We start from the raw sequence: 22728 nt of genomic DNA on the forward strand, positions 1-22728 counted from the left end.
CATGCATCCTCACAAGGAACACAGGTTTTTCAGGAAAAAATAAGCATAAATACACTTATCACATGGTGCAAAAATCTGCATCTTATTGTTTTTTTGTTTTGTTTGTTTTACCTTTGCCATTTGATGATGACAAAGCTATGAAAATCAACTAGGAAGGCTAACATCATGGCATTGCACACCCTCACAGGATGAAGAGCAAAAGTTATTATGAATAAATAACTTCTTATCCTTGCATTAGAATTCTTTGTGCCAAGCAATGATGATAATACATGATACTGTGTATATCTTATCATTTAAAATCTTATCTCTAGTTGTTTAAAATTTTAGCACAAATGAAAGAAACACTGTAATACAATAGATACATTTTCAATTATCTCTTTTTTTTTAACTGTCTGATCCTTGGGGAGTTAGTTTAAAAACACAGAAAAAGACTTCATCCACTTTTGCCTTCTCTAAATTGTAAAGCAAATCCTCAAAACCACCTCCTTCTATATTGTTTTTATCACCTCATCATCAAAAATGATCATTCTTCTATGCTAATACTTACTATTTTTAAAATTTGACAAGCTGATATAATAAAATATAGTATACTAGTGTGACTACTATATTAAAAATAAATGTTATTTAGAGAAAATTCTCATTTTCTAGCTACAAAATTGACTTAAAACATTTTTTACAAATTAAAAAAAAATTTGTGGAGTTTTGGTCTTTTAATAAATTATTAAAAGATTTTGTACATTTCCTACTAACACTTGAGACAAAATGTAGTAGTAACATGAATGTAGAAAAAAAGAATTCTAAAGTGCCAAATGAGAAGAAAATGCTCAGAGGAGCTAAATTTTAACTCATAAACAATTACAACAATTACTAATTTGTTTATTTTGATCATTCTACAATTTGGTTAGTATTACTTTTGAACGATTGTATTAGAACAGAGCTAGCAATACTAGCTAACAATTTAATAGTTTCCTTACATGTAATTTAACCTAAAGTCTAGGATGATAATAAAATGAGCTTCCTGTTCTGAACACTCTGAAAGGAATAAAAGGATGAGGGAGTTGCAGTGAAGTGCCAGAAGGGAAAAGGAGCGTCTAGTCACAGCAGCTTCATGGCAGCAAGAAAAACCACGAAGTCAAAATCCTGGGGCCCATGGCACTTTTAAAGGCTTGCAACTCAGAAGTTCAGTGAGGGTGGTGATAAGAATGCACAGATAGCAACAGCATCATATGGCATGCGTGGCTTTCAGAAGGCCAAATGTCTTACATTTCCCACACTTTTAACTTCCTACTCATTTGGCCTTCTGAGAGCCATTAACGCAAATAAATCCATATCTAACTAAGCCTTCTATTTTTAGGCAAAGAAAAATTTACTTTGTATGACTCTACCCATAAAAACATACCTTGAATGCTTCGGTGGTTCAGTGAAAGTTCAGCCTGGGGAAATGACTCAGTGACCACTGGAAAACTTTTTCCATGCCTAAAAAATTAATCAATTAATAAATAGATACAAATATTGAAACGTTAAGAAAAAAACACTTTCTCATTCAAATACAATTTAAACTTTCTTTTTTCATTTAAAGGAATTTCAAAATTGCATGATTTTTTTTTGCTCCATCATTTTAATTACTTTTACAATTACTACCAATTTGCTAACATTTATACTTCAAGTATTTACAAAAATGAACAAGCTGAAAACTTAATGGTGAAGTTCAGGAGTGTAAACATGATAACCTTACATTTAGATGTAGAAGTCACTTTGGGATGACAGTACCAAATAGGGATAGTGGGCGAGAAAAATTGGTCCTGGTTTATGTATCTCGGTTATCGAAATCCTACAATACATTGAAAGCTTGTCATTATAGTTTTAAATGTAAGTGAAAGTCACTAATGAGAAAATTCTCAGATATTTATAATATCTCGTATTTCACAGTAGGCAAAGAACACATATGAAATATTGATGGAAAGAGATTGAAAGCAAAATAGGAGTCATGCTACCCTGCAATTTTATCATCTGCCCTGGGATAATTAAAAGTTGACTGAAGAGGGGCGCCTGGGTGGCTCAGTCGGTTGAGCGGCCGACTTCGGCTCAGGTCACGATCTCGCGGTCCATGAGTTCGAGCCCCGCATCAGGCCCCTGTGCTGACAGCTCAAAGCCCGGAACCTGTTTCAGATTCTGTGTCTCCCTCTCTCTGACCCTCCCCCATTCATGCTCTGTCTCTCTCTGTCTCAAAAATAAATAAACGTTAAAAAAAAATTAAAAAAAATAAAATAAAATAAATAAAAGTTGACTGAAGAAAAGCAGTCAGTTAATTATTTTTTCCTTAATCTAATTTACTACACAAAGGCAATCAAGATATCTCTCTTAAAAAAAGAACAAAACCCTCTTGTTCCAGCTGTTTTGAGAGAAGTTTTACACATCAGGCATGGTTACTTGAAGCCTAAGCAAGAATAATTAATTGAACACTTTGTCCTGTCTAAAAACAGAAGTGATCAATATACGCTACCTTGAAAATGGAACTGAAGCTGCTCATACAGAATAATTTCTATGAGGCAAATAGGAATAAATGTTGATTTTTTTCCCCTAAAATGTGATTCTTTGAGAAGAACAAGCTGACTTAAAACAAAATAAAATCATAGTCTGAGTCAACGACTGAATGTTTTTCCTTAATTACAAAGGAGAATTTAAGACATAAGTCTGAAAATAGAGCAAACTTTCAACTAAATTATTAAAAAATAGTTATTTATATTAAGTAACAGAGCAAATAATGTATATGTCTAACAGAGGAATAATTAAATGCATTATTAGTATACAGTCAAGTTATACAGTGAAATATTGTGAGGTCACCAAAATTCATGTTTTTAAATAATATTAATCACATAAGAAAATAATTTGATAATTACTAAAAAATTTTTTATATGAGTCTTTTTATTTTTATTTTTTTTCCACTTTTTTTTCTTTATTTAGGGTACTAATTAAGCTTTAAATGATATCCTTTGATCCCCATTTATCTTTGTGAAAAATTTTTTTTCTTTTTTTTTTCCAATATATGAAATTTATTGTCAAATTGGTTTCCATACAACACCCAGTGCTCATCCCAAAAGGTGCCCTCCTCCATACCCATCACCCACCCTCCCCTCCCTCCCACCCCCATCAACCCTCAGTTTGTTCTCAGTTTTACTAAAAATTTTTAAAAAGGAAACAAAAAAATTATAGAATGACTCTAATTTTTCAAAAAAATATAAACAGAAGTAAAACTATAAAAAAGCCTAAAATAAAATGTACCAAAATGTTAACAATGGGTCTCTAGGGCATGGATGCTGTGTTAGCCTTACCTAGTCTTCTTTCTTCCTTCATTTCTGTAGATGAACTTACAGTGCTAATATATTCAATAATAGAGTTATTTTAATAGGGTGGTTCTCAAACTTTTTGTTCTTTGGTCTCCTTTACACTCTTAAAAATTACTGAGAAACTCAAATGGCTTTTATTTATGTGCAATATATTTATTTAATATAATTTTTATAATTTTATATTTATTTGTAAATATATTTATATAATTATTTTATATATTATATATATTTAAAATATATATTTATATTTACGTATAATTTAAAATAGAGAAATTTTAAAAAATAATCATTAACTTAAAAATAACAGTGAAAGCACATTTATCACGATGAGCACTGAGTAAGATACAGAATTGCTGAATCACTACATCATATACCTGAAACTAATATAACACTGTATGTTAACTATACTGGAATTAACATAAAAAAAATAAAATTAAAAATAAATAAAAATAACAATAATAATCCAGTAACGTTAATATAATTTTATGAAAATTTATTATATTTTTCAAAATGAAAATGTGGCATTATTTAACATTTTGAAAAAATTATGGCTTCATATAAGCCAGTTGTCATCTCATTATCTGCTACTGCATTCAATTTTTTTTTTTTTTTTTTTTTTGCCAAGCATTGTTTTTTTAGTTCTTTGTTTTGAGAGAGAGAGAGAGAGATCTGGGGGTGGGGAGGAAAGGGGCAAGGGGGAGGGAGGGAGGGAGGGAGAGAGAGAGAGAGAGGGGGGGAGGGAGAGAGAATGTCTCAAATAGGCTCCATGCTGAGCACAGAGCCTGACCTGGGGCTTGCCATGACCCTGGAATTATGATCTGAGCCGAAATCAAGCGTCAAACACTCAACCGAGACACCCAGGCGCCCCATCATACAAATACTGTTTTATTTGAAGCATATAACAAAAATCTGGCCTCATACAGGTATGCAGTGGGGAAAGGAAGTACTTTAGTAGTCTTTTTGGAAAACTCTAGTATCACACCAAAACTCTAAAAGGAATAACTTTACAGGTGAACTGGAAATGTAGAAATTGAAACACCAATGAACTTCTTGTATTCTGTCACATTATAACCCATTGGTTTATTTGCACTTTGAATGGATCTTTCACCTGCATGTGATTTTGTGACAGTATGCATTTGTCTTTTAGAAAATACTAATTCACTGAGTTATGCAGATCTTCCTTATACTGACAGATTATTAAAAATCAGAAAGATCACTTTTATAAATATTACCACTGATCTCGCTGGAAAATTTTAGGTACTGGGAAGCCATCAAGGTTTAGGTGGTGAAAACAAGTTTTCCTAACCTCTAATTTTCACTTGAAAGCTAGAACTTTTTCATTGGCAACAAATATCATAAGCTTTTCCTTGAAGTGACTGGCTTACTTCATTCATTTTCAAGACCATGTCTGCCATATACCCAAGTATGAATGTTATTTTGTCTGTCAATTATTCTTCCAAGTTCAAAGAAAAAGTGAGCTAATTTTCTTACAATGTTTATAATTCAAACAAATGCACAAGTGTTCTTAAGACAACTATCATGCTTTCAGTATGCACAGAAGTACTTAGGCATACTTCCCCATCATTGCACAGCACATCAAGAAGATATATATTCAAGGGTAGGAATTCAATAAAACAATAACCTTTCTGCTTCATCAAATGCATTAAGTGAAGCTGGGTGTTTTCTTCCTTTTCTTTTTTAAGTGGTAGTTCATGGGAGTGAAAATTACAGTGACTACTAGTACTAATGGGTGCCACTGCCCTGATTCATACTAAGGCTCCAGCATTTTACCCACCACTTACTTTAGCACTGTATGTGCAAATGTCAATACTATGAAAGAGGTAAATAATGTGTTAGTATTATTACGAAAATGCCTTTTTAAAAGATTTTTTTAAGTTTATTTCTTTTGAGAGAGAGAGAGAGAGAGAGAGAGAGCACAATCAGGGGAGGAGATAAGAGAAGTGAAGAAAAAGAGAATCCCAAGCAGGCTCGGAGCTTCAGTGCGGAGCCTGATGCAGGGCTCAATCTCAGGAACCATGAGATCATGACCTGAGCTGAAATCAAGAGTCAGATGTTCAACCAACTGAGCCACCCAGGTTCCCATGAAAATAGTTTTGATCTCACAGATCCTCTAGAAAAAGTCTCAAGGACTCTGAAGGGGTCTGCAGACCATACTTTGAGAACTGTTTTTGGTTTTTTTGTTTTTTTTTAATATGTTTATTTAGTTTTGAGGGAGAGAGACAACAAGTGGAGGAGGGGCAGAGACAGGGAGACAGAGTGGACTCCGAGCTGACAGCAGAGAGCCTGATGCAGGGCTCGAACTCACCAACTGTGAGATCATAACCTGAGCCACAGTCTGATGCTTAACTGACTGAGCCACCCAGGTGCCATGCGAACCATTGTTCAAAAAAAAACTGAAAGGATAAAGCCTTTTAAAATACAATAATTCTACAAAGTCTAATTTCAATAAGGTCTACAAATTCTTCCTTCATGTCATGCTATAAATTTGCTTTTTAAATAACATTAATAGAGAATCAACTTAATATGAACCAATCCTCATGAAATGAAACTTATCTAGAATATTTGTAGATAACACTTATGCTGCTAAAGGGGCATTTGTTTTTCTTCCAAGATTTTATTTATTTAAAAATTTTTTTTTTAACGTTTATTTATTTTCGAGACAGAGAGAGACAGAGCATGAACGGGGGAGGGTCAGAGAGAGGGAGACACAGAATCTGAAACAGGCTCCAGGCTCTGAGCTATCAGCACAGAGCCCGACGCGGGGCTCGAACTCACAGACCGCGAGATCGTGACCTGAGCCGAAGTCGGCCGCTTAACCGACTGAGCCACCGAGGCGCCCCTTCCAAGATTTTATTTAAATTCAAGTTAGTTAATGTACAGTGTAGTACACTTTCAGGAGTACACTTTCAGGAGTAGATCTAAGTGATTCACCACTTACATATAACACCCAGTGCTCATCCCAACAAGCGCCCTCCTTAATGCCCATCACCCATTTAGGCCATCTCCCCACCCACCTCCCTCCATCAAGCCTCAGTTTGTTCTCTATAATTAAGAGTCTCTTATGGTTAGCCTCCCTCTCTGTTTTTATTTTATTTTATTTTTTAAAGGGACAACCATTTAAAAAAAATACAATAATTCTAAAACTCCTGAGAAAATGAAGACTTGCTTTAGTGTGTAAAATTACAAAAAAAATCTACAATATAACAAAGCCAGAAATTAATATACTTACTGGAATAGAGCTTGACTTTGTTCCCTTTCATCTTGAGGTTGCTGGGGGCGGGGGAGAAGATTTTGTTTCTAAATGATAAATGCTAATACAAGAATTAAAAATTTAACATTTAAAATAATCTTATGTTATTGTTTCTTAGCATTTTTTGTTGTGGTAAAATATATATATAACACAAAATTCACCATCATAACCATTTTATACATACAGTTCTGTGGCATTTTGTGCACACTGTTGTACAACCATCATCAACATCCAGCTAGAGTACTTTTTCATCTTTTCCAACTGAAACTCGATACCTATGAAGTACTAACTCCCCATTCACCCCTCTCCCAACCCCTGGTACCTACCCTTCTACTTTCTGTCGCTCTGAAACTAAGTACCTAATATAAAAGGAACCATATAATATTTGTCCTTTTGTGTCTGAACTTATTTCACTTATCGTAATGTCTTCAAGGTTCACCCATGCTGTACCATGGATCACTATCTCCTTCTTTTTTAATTCCATTTTATGTATGTACTACATTTTGTTTATCCACTCAACTGTTGACGGATGCTTGTGCTACTATCACCTTTTGGCTACTTGAATAATGTTTCAGTGAACATGGATGTAGAAATATATTTTGGAGTCACTGCTTTCACTTACTCTGGGTATATACCCAGAAGTTCCACATGAAAGAGAGATAGATAAGGAAAGTAAAGAGAGGAAGAAATGAGACATTTTCAACATCCCCCTTTAAAAAAAAAAAGGCTTGGGGCGCCTGGCTCCGTCAGTTGAGCGTCCGACTTCGGCTCAGGTCATGATCTCGTGGTTTGTGAGTTTGAGCCCTGCGTCGGGCTCTGTGCTGACAGCTCAGAACCTGGAGCCTGCTTCAGATTCTGTGTCTCCCCATCTCTCGGCCCCTCCCCTGCTCATGCTCTCTCTCTCTCTCAATAATAAATAAATGTTAAAAAAAAATTTTTTTTAAATAAAAATAAATAAATAAATAAATAAATAAATATATAAGGCTTTCACCAAAGTCACAACAAAGAAACAGAATAACTGGCTAAGAAATGGTAAAAAAATGAGCAAGGGAAGAAAGAAAGAAAATAACAGACAAAAAGAATTAATCACTAGTAATTTGTCACTCTTTGAAATAGCATTTCCAATTTTTAATAAGTATGTATTTAATCAACATGCTACCTACCTGTAAGACTGCCTTGTCATTAAGAGGCATTATCTTATTTTTACCCACTTGCTCTTGGGGATTATCTCTCAGTTTAAACCCAAGTTGAATCTCAGGAGAAAGTTTGCCTAGAATGAAACAATCATAAATCCTTTGAAAATAGTCTCATTGCTCTGCTTTGGCAACAGCTCTATGATTTTATAGAAACTACAAAATGTCATTTAAATTTATTTTGTGAATTGTAATTTCCTAACTGCCACTTCTGTATATCAAAGTTTTTAAGTTATTAATTTCAAAGAAACATATATACTACACTGGAATAAAACAACACTTGATATTTATTGTTTCAGGATGAATGAATGCAAAGGATAAGTAAAGACAATATACAGACTTAAGCCCCACTAGAAGGAGTATTTTCTTTTTTTTAAATTTCATTTTAGGTCATTTTTAAAAACTTGTAATGCTAGTATAAAATACAAAAACAGAGTTTTGTGTTTTTAAGATGGGAAATTGAGCTCCTATTTTAACTTTTCTTCTCTTCTTAGTTCCTGAAAAGAATCCAAACAAAGGAGTTTTTTTTTTTTTAATTAAAATCTGAAGCAGCAATGAGAAAAAATGAAATATACCCACCAAGGATCAAAATGAGAATGTATTAAAGGGAAACCAGAGGTGCTTGAATGATCAGTTGGTTGAGCATCTGACTCTTGAGCCAGAGTTCAGGTCATGATCTTGTGGTTTGTGGGATCAAGCCCCACGTTGGGCTCTGTGCTGACAACGCAGAGACTGATTGGGATTCTCTCTCTCTCCTCTCTGCCCCTTTCCCACTTCTGTACTCACATGCATGTGCATGGATCCTGTCTCTTTCTTAAAATAAACATTTTTTTAAAAAAGGGAAACCAAACATTGGTAAACAGCATGTCACTCAACAAAGGAAAAGGAGGGGCTCCTTCAGAAGTAACTATTTGGATTTCTTCCATCAGAATCTCAGAAAACCACCCAGGTCAGAGCAAATCCAACAAAAAGATTGAAGAGGGTACACTGGAAGCTCTCAGTGGGTCTCACACTTCACTGAGCTTGCTGTTTGTACCAAGGAGCTCAGGATGAACGCTATGGCCAGCTACTCTCTGTGGGAAAGTATCTTCCCTACCAGATACAGAAATGTACTTAAAACCAAGGTTGATAAAATAACGCAGTGATGGCACAGGAGTAAAAAGAGCCAAAGAGATCAAAGAAACAAAAAAAGTGGAAAGACATATATGTGCCCTACAATGACATATATATGCCCTACAATGTATCTGCCCCCACAATAATGGTATTTTGAACAGTGGCAGGGTGCCTGGAGGGCTCAATAGATTGAGTGCCCAACTCTTGGCCTCAGCTCATGTCATGATCTCATGCTTTGTGGGACTGAGCCCTGCATCAGGCTCTGGGCTGACAGCATGGAGCCTGCTTGGAATTCTCTCTCTCCCTCTCTCTCTCTGCCTCCCCCACTGGCTTGCATGCGCACTCTCTCGCTCTCTCTCTTAAATAACATTTTAAAAAAAGAAACTTTTCTTCTTTTCCATACCTATTTTCAGATATCCATAAAAATTAAAAATGGTTCACAAGAAGAAAGCACAGAAGAAAATAATCTACCACTTAAACAGCTACTGCAGAATTGCTCTTTTTGAACAGTGACGATTGGTGACGAATTTTTCTAGAAGTATTTAAGTTGACCTAGAAGGTGCCTGGGTGGCTCAGTCGGTTAAGCGACCAACTCTTGATTTCGGCTCAGGTCATCATCTCACAGTTGTAAGATTGAGCCCCGCATTGGCCTCCGCTCTGGGCATGGAGCCTGCTTAAGATTCTCTCCCTCTGCCTTTCCCGTGCTCACATGTGTGCTTTCTCTCTAAAACAAACAAACAAACAAACAAACAAACAAACCTAGAAGTGGACCCAGGAAGTATAGAAAAGTGGTAGGTGAAAGGTATTTTTTAAAAATATATGTACTACGTATCAATGAAACCATATTGTATTTGTCTTTTTCAGTCTGACTTATTTCACTTTGCATAATCCCCTCTAGGACCATCCACATGTTGCAACTGGTATGAGCTTTCCTTCTTATAGCTGTGTACTGCTTTGCTGTGTATATATATACCACAACTCCTTGATCCATTTTTCTATCAATGAACACTTAGGTTACTTCATATCCTGGCTACTATAAATAATGCTGTAATAAGTATAAGGGTACATATGTCTTTTAAAATTAGGGCTTTTATTTTCTTTGGGTGAATGTCCAGTAGTGGAATTATTGGATCATATGGCATTACTATTTTTAATTTTTTTGAGGAACCTCCACACTGTTTTCCATTGTGGTTGTACCAATTTACATTCCTACCAGTAGTGCACAAGGGTTGCTTTTTCTCTATATCCTCACCAACACTTGTTATTTCTTGTTGTTTTGATTTTAGCTATTCTGACAGGTCTAAGGTAAAATCTCATTGTGATTCTGACTTGCATTTCCCTGATGATTAGCGATACTTAGCAAAAGACATACGTCTGTTGGCCATCTGTATGTCTTCTTTTTTAAAAATGTCAGTTTGAGTCCTCTGCCCATTTTTTACTTGGGTTATTTGCTCTTTTAGGTGTTGAGTTGTTTAAGTTCTTTATATATTTTGTAAATTAACGCCTTATCAGAGATAGCATTTGCAAATATTTTTTCCAGTTCCATGGGTTGCCTTTTTGTTTTGTTGATGGTTTCTTTTGATGTAGTCCCAACAGTTTATTTTTGTTTTTGTCTCCATTACCTTAGGAGACAACTAGCTAGAAAAATGTTGCTAGGGCTGATACCTGTGTTCTCTTCTAGAATTTTTATGGTTTCAAGTCTCATATATGTCTTAAATCCATTTGAATTTATTTCTGTATATGGTGTAAGAAACTGGTCTAATTTCATTGTTCTGCTTATAGCTGTCTAGTTTTCCCAGCACCATTTATTGAAAAGACTATCTTTTCCCCATTGCATAGAAAAGACTATCTTTTTCCCACTGCATATTCTTCCTAATTTGTCATAGTTTAATTGGCCTCATAAGCGTGGGTTTATTTCTGGGTTCTCTATTCCGTTCCAGTAATCTTTTGTGCCGGTACCCATCCTGTTTTGATTACTACAGCTTTGCAGTGTATCTTGAAATCTGGGATTGTGATACCTCCAGCTTTGTTCTTCTTTCTCAAGACTTCTTTGGCTATTTGAGCTCTTTTGTGGTTCCATACAAATTTTAGTATTATTTGGTCCAGTTCTGTGAAAAAATGTTGTTGGTATTTTGATAGGGATTCACTGAATCTGTAGATGTCTTTGGATCATACGGGTGTTTTAACAATATTAATTCTTCCAATCCATGAGCATGGAGTATCTTTCCATTTGTTTGTGTGATTCCAGAGTATAATTCTTTCATCTCCTTGGTTAAATTTACTCCTAGGTATTTTATTCTTTTTGCTGTAGTTGTAAATAGGATTGTTTTCTTAGTTTCTTTCTGCTACTTTGCTAATAGTGTATAATAAGTCAGACTAGGAAAGACAAATACCATATGGTTTCACTCATATGTGGAGTCTAAAAAACAAAACAAATAAATACACACAGAAAAGGTGAATCTGACCTGTAAATACAGAGAAGAAACTGATGGTTGCCAGAAGGGAAAGGGGTGGGAGGAATGGGAAAAAATGGTGAAAGAGAATGGAAGATACAGATTTCCAGTTATGGGATGAATAAATCACAGGAATAAAAGGCACAGCATAGGGAACACAGTCAATGATATTGCAATAATGTATGTTACAGATGGTAGCTAACACTGTGGTGAGCCTAGCATAACCTATACAAAAGTTAAATCACTATGTTGTACACATGAAACTAATGTGACAATGTGTGTCAACTGTACTCAAATTTAAAAATTTAATATATATAAATAAACCAAGGATATTTGGACCTTAATTTCAGCCTGAAACAATCAGATTGGTTATTTTAAAAAAATTTTTTTAATGTTTATTTTTGAGACAGAAAGAGAAAGAGACACACACACACAGAGTGCGGGTGGGGGAGGGACAGAGAGAGGGGGAGACACAGGATCTGAAGCAGGCTCCAGGCTGTCAGCACAGAGCCCAACGTGGGGCTTGAACCCACGAATGTGAGATCATGACCTGAGATGAAGTTGGACGCTTAACCGACAGAGCCACCCAAGTGCCTTAGACTGGTTATTAAAAAGTACTATTCACTTCTGCAAATATGCAAGTAGTATGGTTAAACTGGAAATTTTTGCAAGGAGAAGAGTTATCTGGGTATCATTTGCATATCTCTGTAGCCCCCTTTAGGAGCCATGAACATCTTCCTGAAGATAGAATTCCCCTTGCTATTGTTATAGTAATAGATCTTAATAGACCTCAGGGTCTATTACAGATGAGTATAAGAAACTAATTCTGTGTAAAGTTAAAAACAAAACTAACTATAAAAGGATAAGTTAGTAGAATATTAACACTTTGGAAATTAAAGTGACCACTTAGTGAAAAAAATTATTTCTCACCTTTGCACCTTCCACTTATACCAGGATGGAGACTGAACTCAGATCTAAGAGATGTGTCTTCATCAAAGAGCAACCTTTCAAATACCAAAAAAGATACAGATTGTTATGTTTCCTAAATGTAGACTAACAATTTAACTGTAATTATTAATTATACCTAAACTTCCTAAAATTCTTAGTTACACCACTGTTAATATCTGTACCAAAGTATTTTTTAGTAATGTATGCTTTAATTAAAAACTTATACAAGATGAAAATACTTATTCATATGGTCATGCTCATTTTTACAAATACCCCATTATTTCTGAGTACTTGGGAGTAAGAAATGAAAGGAGTAGTTTTTGAATGAGATGAAATTAGATGATTTAAGGGAACAGCGCTGGTAGGTTTTCTCTTTCACATTTCTCTATACCACAGAAACTGTGAGATTAAAATCCAGGGTTAAATTTGGGTGTATGTTTTCAGAACACAAAATGACAGAATTCCTTTAATTTTTGGATTCACTTCTTACTATGTTCTAGGCAGCACCAAGGTAACAAAGAGAGAAGACAAACAGTCCATGCCTCAAGAAGCTTCATTTATAATGATGAATACAAAACTAAAAACAGCAATGATACACCATGGCAAGTGTGCTAGTAGGCAGACTTAAGTGTTTATCTTTTCTATTTAAAAACACCCTTATAGAATTCAAAAATAGGCAAAGGACTTGAAAAGAAATTTACCCAAAGAAGATATACAAATGGCTAATAAGAACATGAAAAGATCCTCAACCCTACTAATTAGGAAAATGCAAATGAAAACCACAGTGAGATACCATGTCACATCCATTAGGATGGTTATAAACAAACCAAAACAAAACAACAAAAACAAAACAGAAAATAACAAGTGTTAGCAAGGATAGAGAGAAATTGGAAATCCTGGGCATTGCTGATGGGAATGGAAAATGGTACAACCATTGTGGAAAACAGTATGGTTGTTCCTCAAAAAAGAGATCTATAACCACAATTTGATCTAGTGATTCCATTTCTGGGTATGTCCACAAAACAACTGAAAGCAGGGATCTAAAAAGATACCTGTACACTTGTGTTCAGAGAAGCATTAGTCACAGCAGCCAAAAGGTAAAAGCAACCCAAGTGTTCATCAACAGATATGAGTGGATAAACAAAATGTGGTATGTACATAAAATGGAATATTATTCAGCCTTAAAAAGAAAGAAAATATTGACACGTGCTGTAACAGAAACAGACCTTAAAAACATTATACTAAGTGAAATAAGCCAGATACAAATGTACAAATATTATATGACTCCAGTTATATGAGATAGCTAGAGTGGTCAGATCCAAAGTGACAAAGTAGAATGGTGGTTGCCAAGGACTGGGAGCAGGTAGGAATGGGGAGTTAGTGTTTAAGGGATACAGAGTGTTAGTTTGGGAAAATGAAAAAAGTTCTGACGTCAGAGGGCAGTGATGGTTGCACAACAATGTGAACATACTTAATGTCACTGAAATGTATGCTTAAAAATGGTTAGAATGGTAAATTTTATGAGATATATATATTTTTTTCCCACAATAAAAAATAAAATAAAAAAAATCTTTCCAAAATCTAAAAATGTAACTGTGTACCAAGACATGAACATATAATTTGGTACTAAAGGCATTCTTTTGTCATTCACTTACTTATTTCATTTTGCTTTTCACCTTTTAAATGAAAATGAAAAATAAAAGCAATAAAAGAGATAACAGTACACTTATCGTCTAGGTCCAACAATTATCAGTACACAGATAATCTTGTTTCTTCTATAATCCTTCTGCCATCCTCTCTATTCCTGCCAGTCTGTCACTAGATTATTTTGAAATAAGCCCTGGACCTCTTATTCTATTTCAGCTGGAAATATTTCAGTATGGAACCCTAAAAGATATGAACTCTTTTCAAGCATTACCACAATAATCGCAACTTTAAAAAATAACCATAATTACCTTACTTTCTAAAGCCAAAAATTCCTTAATATTACTATATTTAGTCTTCAGTAAGCAGCCTCTGAAATGTCTCCTGGTATTTATGCCCTGTGCCCAGCTGTGAGTACAGACTAGATGTAGAAAGTCTTCTAATGAACACAATATAGCAAATGTGTTGGGATGTTATTTTTGAGATTAGGTTACAAAAAGACACTGGCTTTCATCTTGCTCTCCCTCTTTTATTCTCTTGCTTATTCCTTCTCATGGATGTCAGCTTGTCATGTTGTGAAATGCTCTGTGGAGAACCCTATTTAGCAAGAAACTAAGGGAGTCAACCATCAGAGAGGAAGTGAATCTTAAGAATCACTATGCAGGAAGTGAATTCTTCTCATGAAGATTTCAGACGAATGCAGCCCTGTGAGTCCCTGAGCCTGATGACCCAATTAAGACACTCCTGGACTCCTGACCCACAGAAACTACAAGATAATGTTTATTGTTTCAAGTTGTTAGGTTTTGGAATAAGTTGTTATACACCAATGGAAAACTAAATGGATTGTAATCACATTTCTCCAACTGTCTCTTTTTAGTTGTTTTGTTCAAAAGAGGATCCAAACAAGGTGCAAACATTGCATTTGGTTGCTATGTCTAAGTCTCTCTTTGAATCCATAATTATCCCCATCCCTCTCTCCCTCTCTCTCTGCCCCACCCCTGCTTGCATGTCTCTCTGTCTCCCCAAAATAAACATTAAAAAAAATTTAAAAGAAAAAAGAAAATGTGTTTTAAAAATGAAACCAGCACATAAAATGACACTCCAATAAACAGAATAAAATCTCCTAAATAAACTCACCTACATAGGAAATTTAGTATATTAAAATGGTGGTTGGGGCATCTGAGTAGCTTAGTCAAAGGCCTGACTCCTGATTTTGGCTCAGGTCATGATCTTATGGTTCTGAGATTAGGCCCTGCGTTGGGCTCTGTGCTGAGCATGGAGCCTGCTTGAGATTCTCTCTCTCTCTCTCTCTCTCTCTCTCTCTCTCTCTGGCCCCCCATCCCAGCTTGCATGTGCACATGGGCACTCTCTCTTTAAAAAAGGGGGGAGAAGGGAACCTAGGTAGCTCTGTCAGTTAAGCTTCCGACTTCGGCTCAGGTCATGATCTCATGGTTCATGGGTTTGAGCCTTGCATTAGGCTCTGTGCTGACAGCTCAGGGCCTGGAGTCTGCTTCGGATTCTGTGTCTCCCTCTCTCTCTGCTCCCCCTACCCCCAATCACACTCTGTCTCTCAAAAATGAATAAACGTTAAAAAATATTAAAAAAGAAAAAGGCAGCATCTAAAATCAGAGGAAAAGATAGGATTTTTCAAAAAATAATACTGTGACAATGAAGGAGACATCTGGAAAATAATTTAGTTGGATCCATACTTCACACTGTACTCCATATAAAAATGCCACATGAATCAAAATGTAAATGTTTAAAAATGAAACAAAAAGTATTAAAAGAAACAAAGGAGGTGTTCTTTTATAAGTGTGGAGGAAAGAAAGCCTTCCTAATAATGATCTAAATCCAAATAAATCAATTATTAAGATTATAAACACCCAAACTCTTTGACATAGTTCTTCTATGTCTAGAAAAAAATTTTACATATGCTCTCAAACATATAACTTATATAATATCTTGGCAGGGAGCCCTGGGTGGCTCAGTCGTTTAAGCATCCAACTCTTGATTTTAGCTTAGGTCATGATTTCATGGTTTGTGAGTTCAAGATCCCCATCGGGCTCCACACTGACAGCATGGAACCTGCTTGGGATTCTCTCTCTCTCCCCCTCTCTCTACCCCTCTCCCACTTGTGCATGCCTTCTCTCTCTCTCTCTCAAATTAAATAAATAAACAAAAAAAAAAAAAAGAAAATATCTCAGGGAGGATTAAATATATCAAATATATTGGCTGTCTATGGAAAAGAAAAATGAGTAGCTAAGGAGATAGGTATGAGAAGGAGATTTTTACCCTTTATACTTAAAATGTTTTGAACCATGTAAATATATTATCTATTCAAAAAAAACTATACAAAATGTGGGCACTAAAGGGAATTATAAATAAGAATACAGAACTCTCCTATAATTCTCTCTGTATTAAGACTTTGGTGTATTTCCTTTCAGCTTTCTTTCTATGAAGGCTAATGTCTTATAGAACCATTAATTTTACAAAGTTTGGATTGATCTGTATAAAGTTTTAGAGACTACATTTTTCACTTAACAATTATATTTAAACATGTGCAATGTCATTAAAATTCTTCCTAAAACCATTAAATATTGATAATACTCCCTCACAAGGATGTATATTTAAGCATTATATAATTCTAAAACATTTGTTTTTAAGTATTCATTATTGCAAATAACTCTGAAATAATTTCCTAATACACACAAATCTTTGGTCTTCTTTTTTTTTTTTTTTTTTTAAACTATTTCCATAAGAGAGTAGTCAGGAATATTTTTATACAAAAAGGAAAACCAAAAGACTGGGGGCCAAAAAATTACTTATCCATGTTCTCAATAAAATAGGGGCACCAGGGTGGCCCAGTCAGTCAAGTGTCCAACTCTTGATTTTGGCTCAGGTCATGACCTGGTGGTTCGTGAGACTGAGCCTCATATGGGGCTCTGCACTGACAATGTGGAGCCTGCTTGGGATTACGTGTCTCCTTCTCTCTCTGCCACTCCCCTGCTCATTCTCTCTCTTTCTCTCTCAAAATTAACATTTAAAACAAATAACTGAAAAGAGAACATTAATTTCAAAGTGAATTCTAGTCAAACTACTAGACTACATTAATAGCTAATACACCAAAAGTCACTGACCACTTCATTACAGATGCATATTTTCTCTAATTTTTTTAACATTTATTTTTGGGAGAGAGAGACAGAGAGACAAATCACGACTGGGGGAGGGGCAGAGAGAGAGGGAGACACAGAATCTGAAGCAGGTTCCAGGCTCTGAGCTCGAACCCATGAACCACGAGGTCACGACCTGAGCCAAAGTCAGATGCTCAACGAACTGAGCCCCCCAGGTGTCCCACAGATGCATATTTTAATAATAAAATATAATTTTAAGATATTGTAAAATGAGATAGTAGCAAATATTAACTATAAAAAAGGGAGGGAGAAAATAGACGGCTGGATTAAAAGAAAAACTTTCAGGCAAAATCTGAAATTCTCAAATAATTTTCACTGTTTTGTTAAAAATACGGTAACATTTTTTGGGACAATCAGAGTTTCAATTTTATATGTTCAAAGTTTATATGTTATCAAAGTTATCAAAATAGCACAATTCTAATGTCATGTCAAGGCTTTGATTCATAAAAAAAATCTAATTAAATATCCTTTCAGTGTCACAGTTCTAAAAATAGCACTTGGCACCACTGTGTTTAATCAATGGAGTTGCCAGTATTTTGATATACACCCTGACCAAAATGTTGCTTTCTTTAGTCAATTTAATGTGGTTATTAAATCCTTGTCTCCTTGTACTTTGCTTTCTTTTCCTCCCTTTCCCAAGTATATCCTTTGTAACAAGTATTTTCCATCTACACAATTCACATGAAGACAGTGTTGGTCTGTCTTGAGGGACAAAATTAACACTCATCTTCCAGGGTAATTATGTTGAATTAGCTTTTCACTGTATGCAATTACAGTGTTCAGAAGACATGTGACCTGAACACATATACAAATCCATGTAGCAATGAACTATCTAAGGTGGTTCTATAAATGTACTCAACAGGACTAATTTGAGATATATCCCTCATGTTATAGAGCAGTTAACCTTACCAGAGGCTGTAAAAGAATACAAGGGTTGATAAAAAGTTCCCAGGGTACATATAAGAAAAATGAATCCTGCCTCTTAGAAAACAAATCACAAGCCAACAAAATCTCATTAGTCAGCAACTTGAATTTTCACATAAGATTAGTAGCGACACCTATCAAGTCACAAAAAGGAATGTATGCATTTTCAGACATGGTTTCCAGAGGGAAGGCTAGGACTAAATCCAGGCTCTCAGAGAGTGCTTTTTTAGACAGTGAACACAACTATACGTATTGCCTCCTGGGGATCTCTACTAGGAGCTGTATCCCTCACTCCAGTTAAAGTTGGGAACTTGTGCATGAAAAATAGCCAAAACAAAACATATACAAGCAAAGAAGATGAAGAAAAACAAAATACAATGGTCCAGCAATTCAGCTTCAGCAATGCTTAAACTTTGACCATACGGACATGCCAATAAAAACACCAATTTTTAACCTTGAGCTGTGAGGTCTGAAAAAATGATGTCTGTATGGTACTGCAGAGAAGCATTTTAAGTGACTTAGAGGGGAAGAAAATGATTGGCCAGCCAAGATAGAGTAAACCATCTATAGCCTATTTCTCCATTCATTACAAATAAAAACTCTGGTAGAGTATTTCTTAAAAGCTACCTGAGTAATATGAAAAGTAAACAATAGCAGGCATATTGGGGCTGAAGTCGAAATCTAAACAACCTTGTAATTGATGAGTTTCAGAGTTTGTTTCATTTTGTTGGTCCTTTATTTGTCTCCAGCTTTGATCCAAAGTCTAATCCTGAAGCTGCACGGTGGGCTCAGACAGCAAAAACTCCAGAAGAAACCCCCTATCTCTATCAGAAGACTAGGGAAAGGGATCTGTGAATGCGAGAAGGTGGGGGGAATCCCTGGGTTGTATTTGTTTTCTTTGGCCTCAGAGATATAGTGTTACCAAACATGGCGTCTTAGGCACTTAAAACCCAAGAGAAAACCTGTCTCTTGCTAGAGGAAGCAAACGCTAAGGAGTATGGAGAGCATCTCCTTTATTTTCTTCTCTTAACACTCCACCATGAAGGTTGCCTTAGTTTCAAGGACTGCCCTAAAGCAAGAAGGCTAACACTGACAGAAATCTGGCTTTCTGGTCATAGGAACCAGCATGTGTGCATGGGGAAGGAAGGGTGCATGAGACTCCTGTAGGGAAAAAAAACAAACAAAAGGGGAATCACCTAATTCTGTATACGATTCAACATAAATCCTAGGCTCAACCTTGAGCTGTCCACATAGAAAGCAGATTCAAAGAAGCATTAACAAAGATTTAGAGAACTCAACTACAATATTAACTACTGCCCAAGTTCCAGATTAACCCCTGAGTGGTACATGAGTCAAAGTCAAATAGCATAGTAAAGACTCTGAAAATTGGGCTGAGGTAACCACCACCCAAGGAAGGCAAAAGAGAATGTGCAGTCAGAACCTAATGAGGCTGATTACCTGTCAAAACAAAAATCAACACCCTTAAGAGGGTTTTAACAGGACCAAGAATCCAGAACATAAGATTCAAAATACATAGGATATAATCACAATTACTCAATATACAAAGAACAGGAAATCTAATTCTTGAGAGAAAAGATAATTAACAGATGCCAACCGCACCCCCATGACCAAGATGTTGGAATGATATGACAGACTTTAAAGCAGCTATTCCAATCATTCTCTATGAGAAAAGGTAAACCCTCATCAAATAGATGAAAACATTGAAGTTCTCAGCAGAGAAATAAAAACTATAAAAAGAATCCATTTTAGAAGAGAAAATGATAATATTTGAAGTAAAAAATGCACTGGATTGGCTCAACAACAGAATAGAGATGACAAAGGAAGGAGTAAATAACTCTGAATATAGAGCAATAAAAATTATACAGTTTGAAGAACTGAGAGAAAAAAATGGAAAAAAAATTAATTCCACTTCAGGAATCTGGGAACCAGTATCAAAAGGTCTAACATTCATGTAGACCATTAAAGTCCCAGAAGAAGAGGAGAAAGATACTGGTACAGAAAAAAATATACAAAGAAATCATGACAGAAAACTTCCCAAGTTTGGTAAAAGACATAAATTTATATATTCAACAATCTCAGTGAAAAACACTAAAAAAACCCATGCCTAGACACACTGTAATAAAGCTAAGAACCAAAGATAGGGGAAGAGGGCTGAAATCAGATAGATTAAAAAAAAACCATGATATTATACATATAGGAATAGTGATTTAAATGAGTGAAAGGACTTGACTAAGAAGGGCAGCACAAGAGAGGTGTTTTGTTTTGTTTTGTTTTGTTTTGTTTGGAGTGATGGAACTATTCTGGAACTTGATTGTGACGGTTGTTAACAGACTCCATGTATTAGCTGAAATGCACACCAAGAGCAAATATTGCTGTGTGTATAAATAAATGAGCCAAAAACTTGGGTATCATCCCTTACTTGCTGCTCTTCCCTCATCCTCCATATCAAATTAACCACCATCTCCTGCCAAATTACTTTCTCACGATTTCTTAAATTTGCCCTTTTCCTTCCATTCCCACTGTTTCTTCCTAGTTGAGTTCTCGTCATCCCAGCCTGTTACTACTTTAATGCCAAAGCTAACCCCTATACCCTTGCTTTGCAAAAGGCGATCTCTGCTCTAAATAATACCAACTTTAACCCGCAAGCTTCCTAGAAATGCAGAATTTCAGATCCCACCCTAGAACTCCTGAATTGGAATCACACTTTAACAGGATTCTGGAGTGATTTTATTAGGGCATTAAAATTTGAAAAGCCCTCATGTAGGGCATCCTGGAAAGTGAAAATCTGATTATGCTGCCCCTCCACTTAACATCTCACAAAGGCGTTAAGGATATATGAGGCCTTACATCACCTCACTCTACCTTCCTCTCCACGCTCATCTTCCACCACTGCCCACTCCACCATTTAACACTTCACTTCAGTAAGACTTAACTATTGTACATTTCAAAACATGACAATGCTATGTCCCACCGCTACACCTTTACCCAAGCAGTTCCCAGATTAGGATACCTAATTTCCCCAAATTAGGATACCTCTTCATCTGGCTAATTCCTAACCCACCTTCAAGCCTCTGTTCAGAAGTCAACCCTAGCAATCTCTGAGGACTACCTGGGTTGAGGTGAGAGTCCTTCTGGTTTCCTAAACCAGCCAAAGCATGCTTCCATCCCTGGACTTCCCACATTTTATTGAAATTACCTGCTTATGAAAAAAAGCAGTTTATCTGTTTATGTGTCTTCCCTGGCCTGTCAGTTTCTCAAAGGCAGTGGCCTCACCTCTTCCATAGTTTTATATCTAGCACGGAGAACTAGTTATGTTCAAGAAGGTTTTGATGAACTGAACTACCATCTTTGATGCTTATAAGATTATTCGTTTCCAGTTTGGTAGTAACCAGTTCCCCCATCACACATTCTTTTCTTGAAAGAAATGATGTTAACCATCTCCTAGTTCAGAGCTTCGAGTTACTTAAAACAAACTGCATCTCAGAAGTTTACACCCAACACTTTTTTTGCCTGTGCGAAAGGACTAAAGGACTTAGGCTAAAAAGGTATATTATATTATATATATCATATCATATTATATTATATCATATCAGCCATCTACCAGAAAGCTCATTTTGTCCTAAACTGGGCCGGGGGGGGGGGGGCGCCGTGGTGAGGTTATTCACAAGTTCTTAGCTCAGGCCTGGCTGCCTCACAAGACTTGAATCCCGCCTGCAATGACACATTTGGGTGCCAATGATTTCTACCCAAATCTCCGAAGGCTACTCCACCGCCAGGCCTGGAGCTAACAGGTGGTCACCTTCTCCAGGGCAGCTCCTCTTCTTCCAGGTCACTTTCCGTCACCGACTCGTCTATCACCGTCTCATCACTGTCCCAGTCCGGGGCCTGGGAGCCTTCCTCCATCTTTGCCTAGCACCTGGAGCCTTTTGTATCCTCCTTCTCCACTCCCCGCTTCCCGAAAAAAGAAAGCGCACTCAGAGGGCCGGGGGAAATTGTGAGCAAAAAAGGAAATTCGAGGCTGGAGGCGGGAGGCGGGCCTGGAAAGAAAGGCTGAGCGCACCGAGGGGCAGCAACCATCGTACTCGGCGAGGCCTTCCAGCTCCGCCGTCGCGCTGCACGCCGCCTACAGGGGGAGCCGCACGCCCCACGTCAGAGCCGCGTGCGGCCCCGCCCCCGACTCTGAGGACCGGAAGTGGCTGGCAAAGCGCGCTCCCGCTCTGGATTTCCCGGCCGCCTGGGGCGTGGCCTCCCACCGCATCCGCTTTCTGTGCTTTTTTTTTTTTTTTTTTTTTTTTTTTTTTTTACCCATCTTGAGCTGGGCGGAGGGACTGCGGTTGCGGTCGTGGGGACCAGAAAGGCAGCGATGCCACAGTAAAGACTGAAGTCCGACCCTGCCTAACGCCGTTGGCAGGAGCGAGACCTAGGTCACCTTACCCGCAATGCGCTTCATGCTTGTGAGACCCAGACCCGAAAAGAACTGTCAGCAGCTGCCCGGCCCGGCAGCCCCTGGGCTGTCAGTCTGACATTCTGCAGCCAGAATATTACCTGACCTCGTAGAGTGTTTTTGCAGTCCACCAGGTGCTGCCTTTTTTCCTTAATCCCAGTGACACCCTCTCCCCAGGT

The 22728-nt window shown here is 36.7% G+C and overlaps 1 protein-coding gene across 2 annotated transcripts in view; it reads right to left on the bottom strand.

Moving 5' to 3' along the window:
- Window positions 1–22228, bottom strand: part of ANKRD31 (ankyrin repeat domain 31) — a 136068-nt gene extending 113840 nt beyond the window's left edge. For both annotated transcript variants that reach the window (XM_049649643.1, XM_049649644.1), the window contains exons 1-5: window positions 21905–22228; window positions 12308–12381; window positions 7782–7888; window positions 6598–6638; window positions 1400–1476 (exon numbers count right to left, since the gene is read on the bottom strand). In XM_049649643.1, coding sequence (XP_049505600.1) covers window positions 1400–1476; window positions 6598–6638; window positions 7782–7888; window positions 12308–12381; window positions 21905–22008 — 403 coding nt within the window. In that variant the 5' untranslated portion in view covers window positions 22009–22228. The remainder of the gene's footprint in view (window positions 1–1399; window positions 1477–6597; window positions 6639–7781; window positions 7889–12307; window positions 12382–21904) is intronic.
- Window positions 22229–22728: the final 500 nt, after the last annotated feature.

The sequence above is a fragment of the Panthera uncia genome, assembly GCF_023721935.1.
Source record: "Panthera uncia isolate 11264 chromosome A1 unlocalized genomic scaffold, Puncia_PCG_1.0 HiC_scaffold_17, whole genome shotgun sequence".
Taxonomy (NCBI): Eukaryota; Metazoa; Chordata; class Mammalia; order Carnivora; family Felidae; genus Panthera; species Panthera uncia.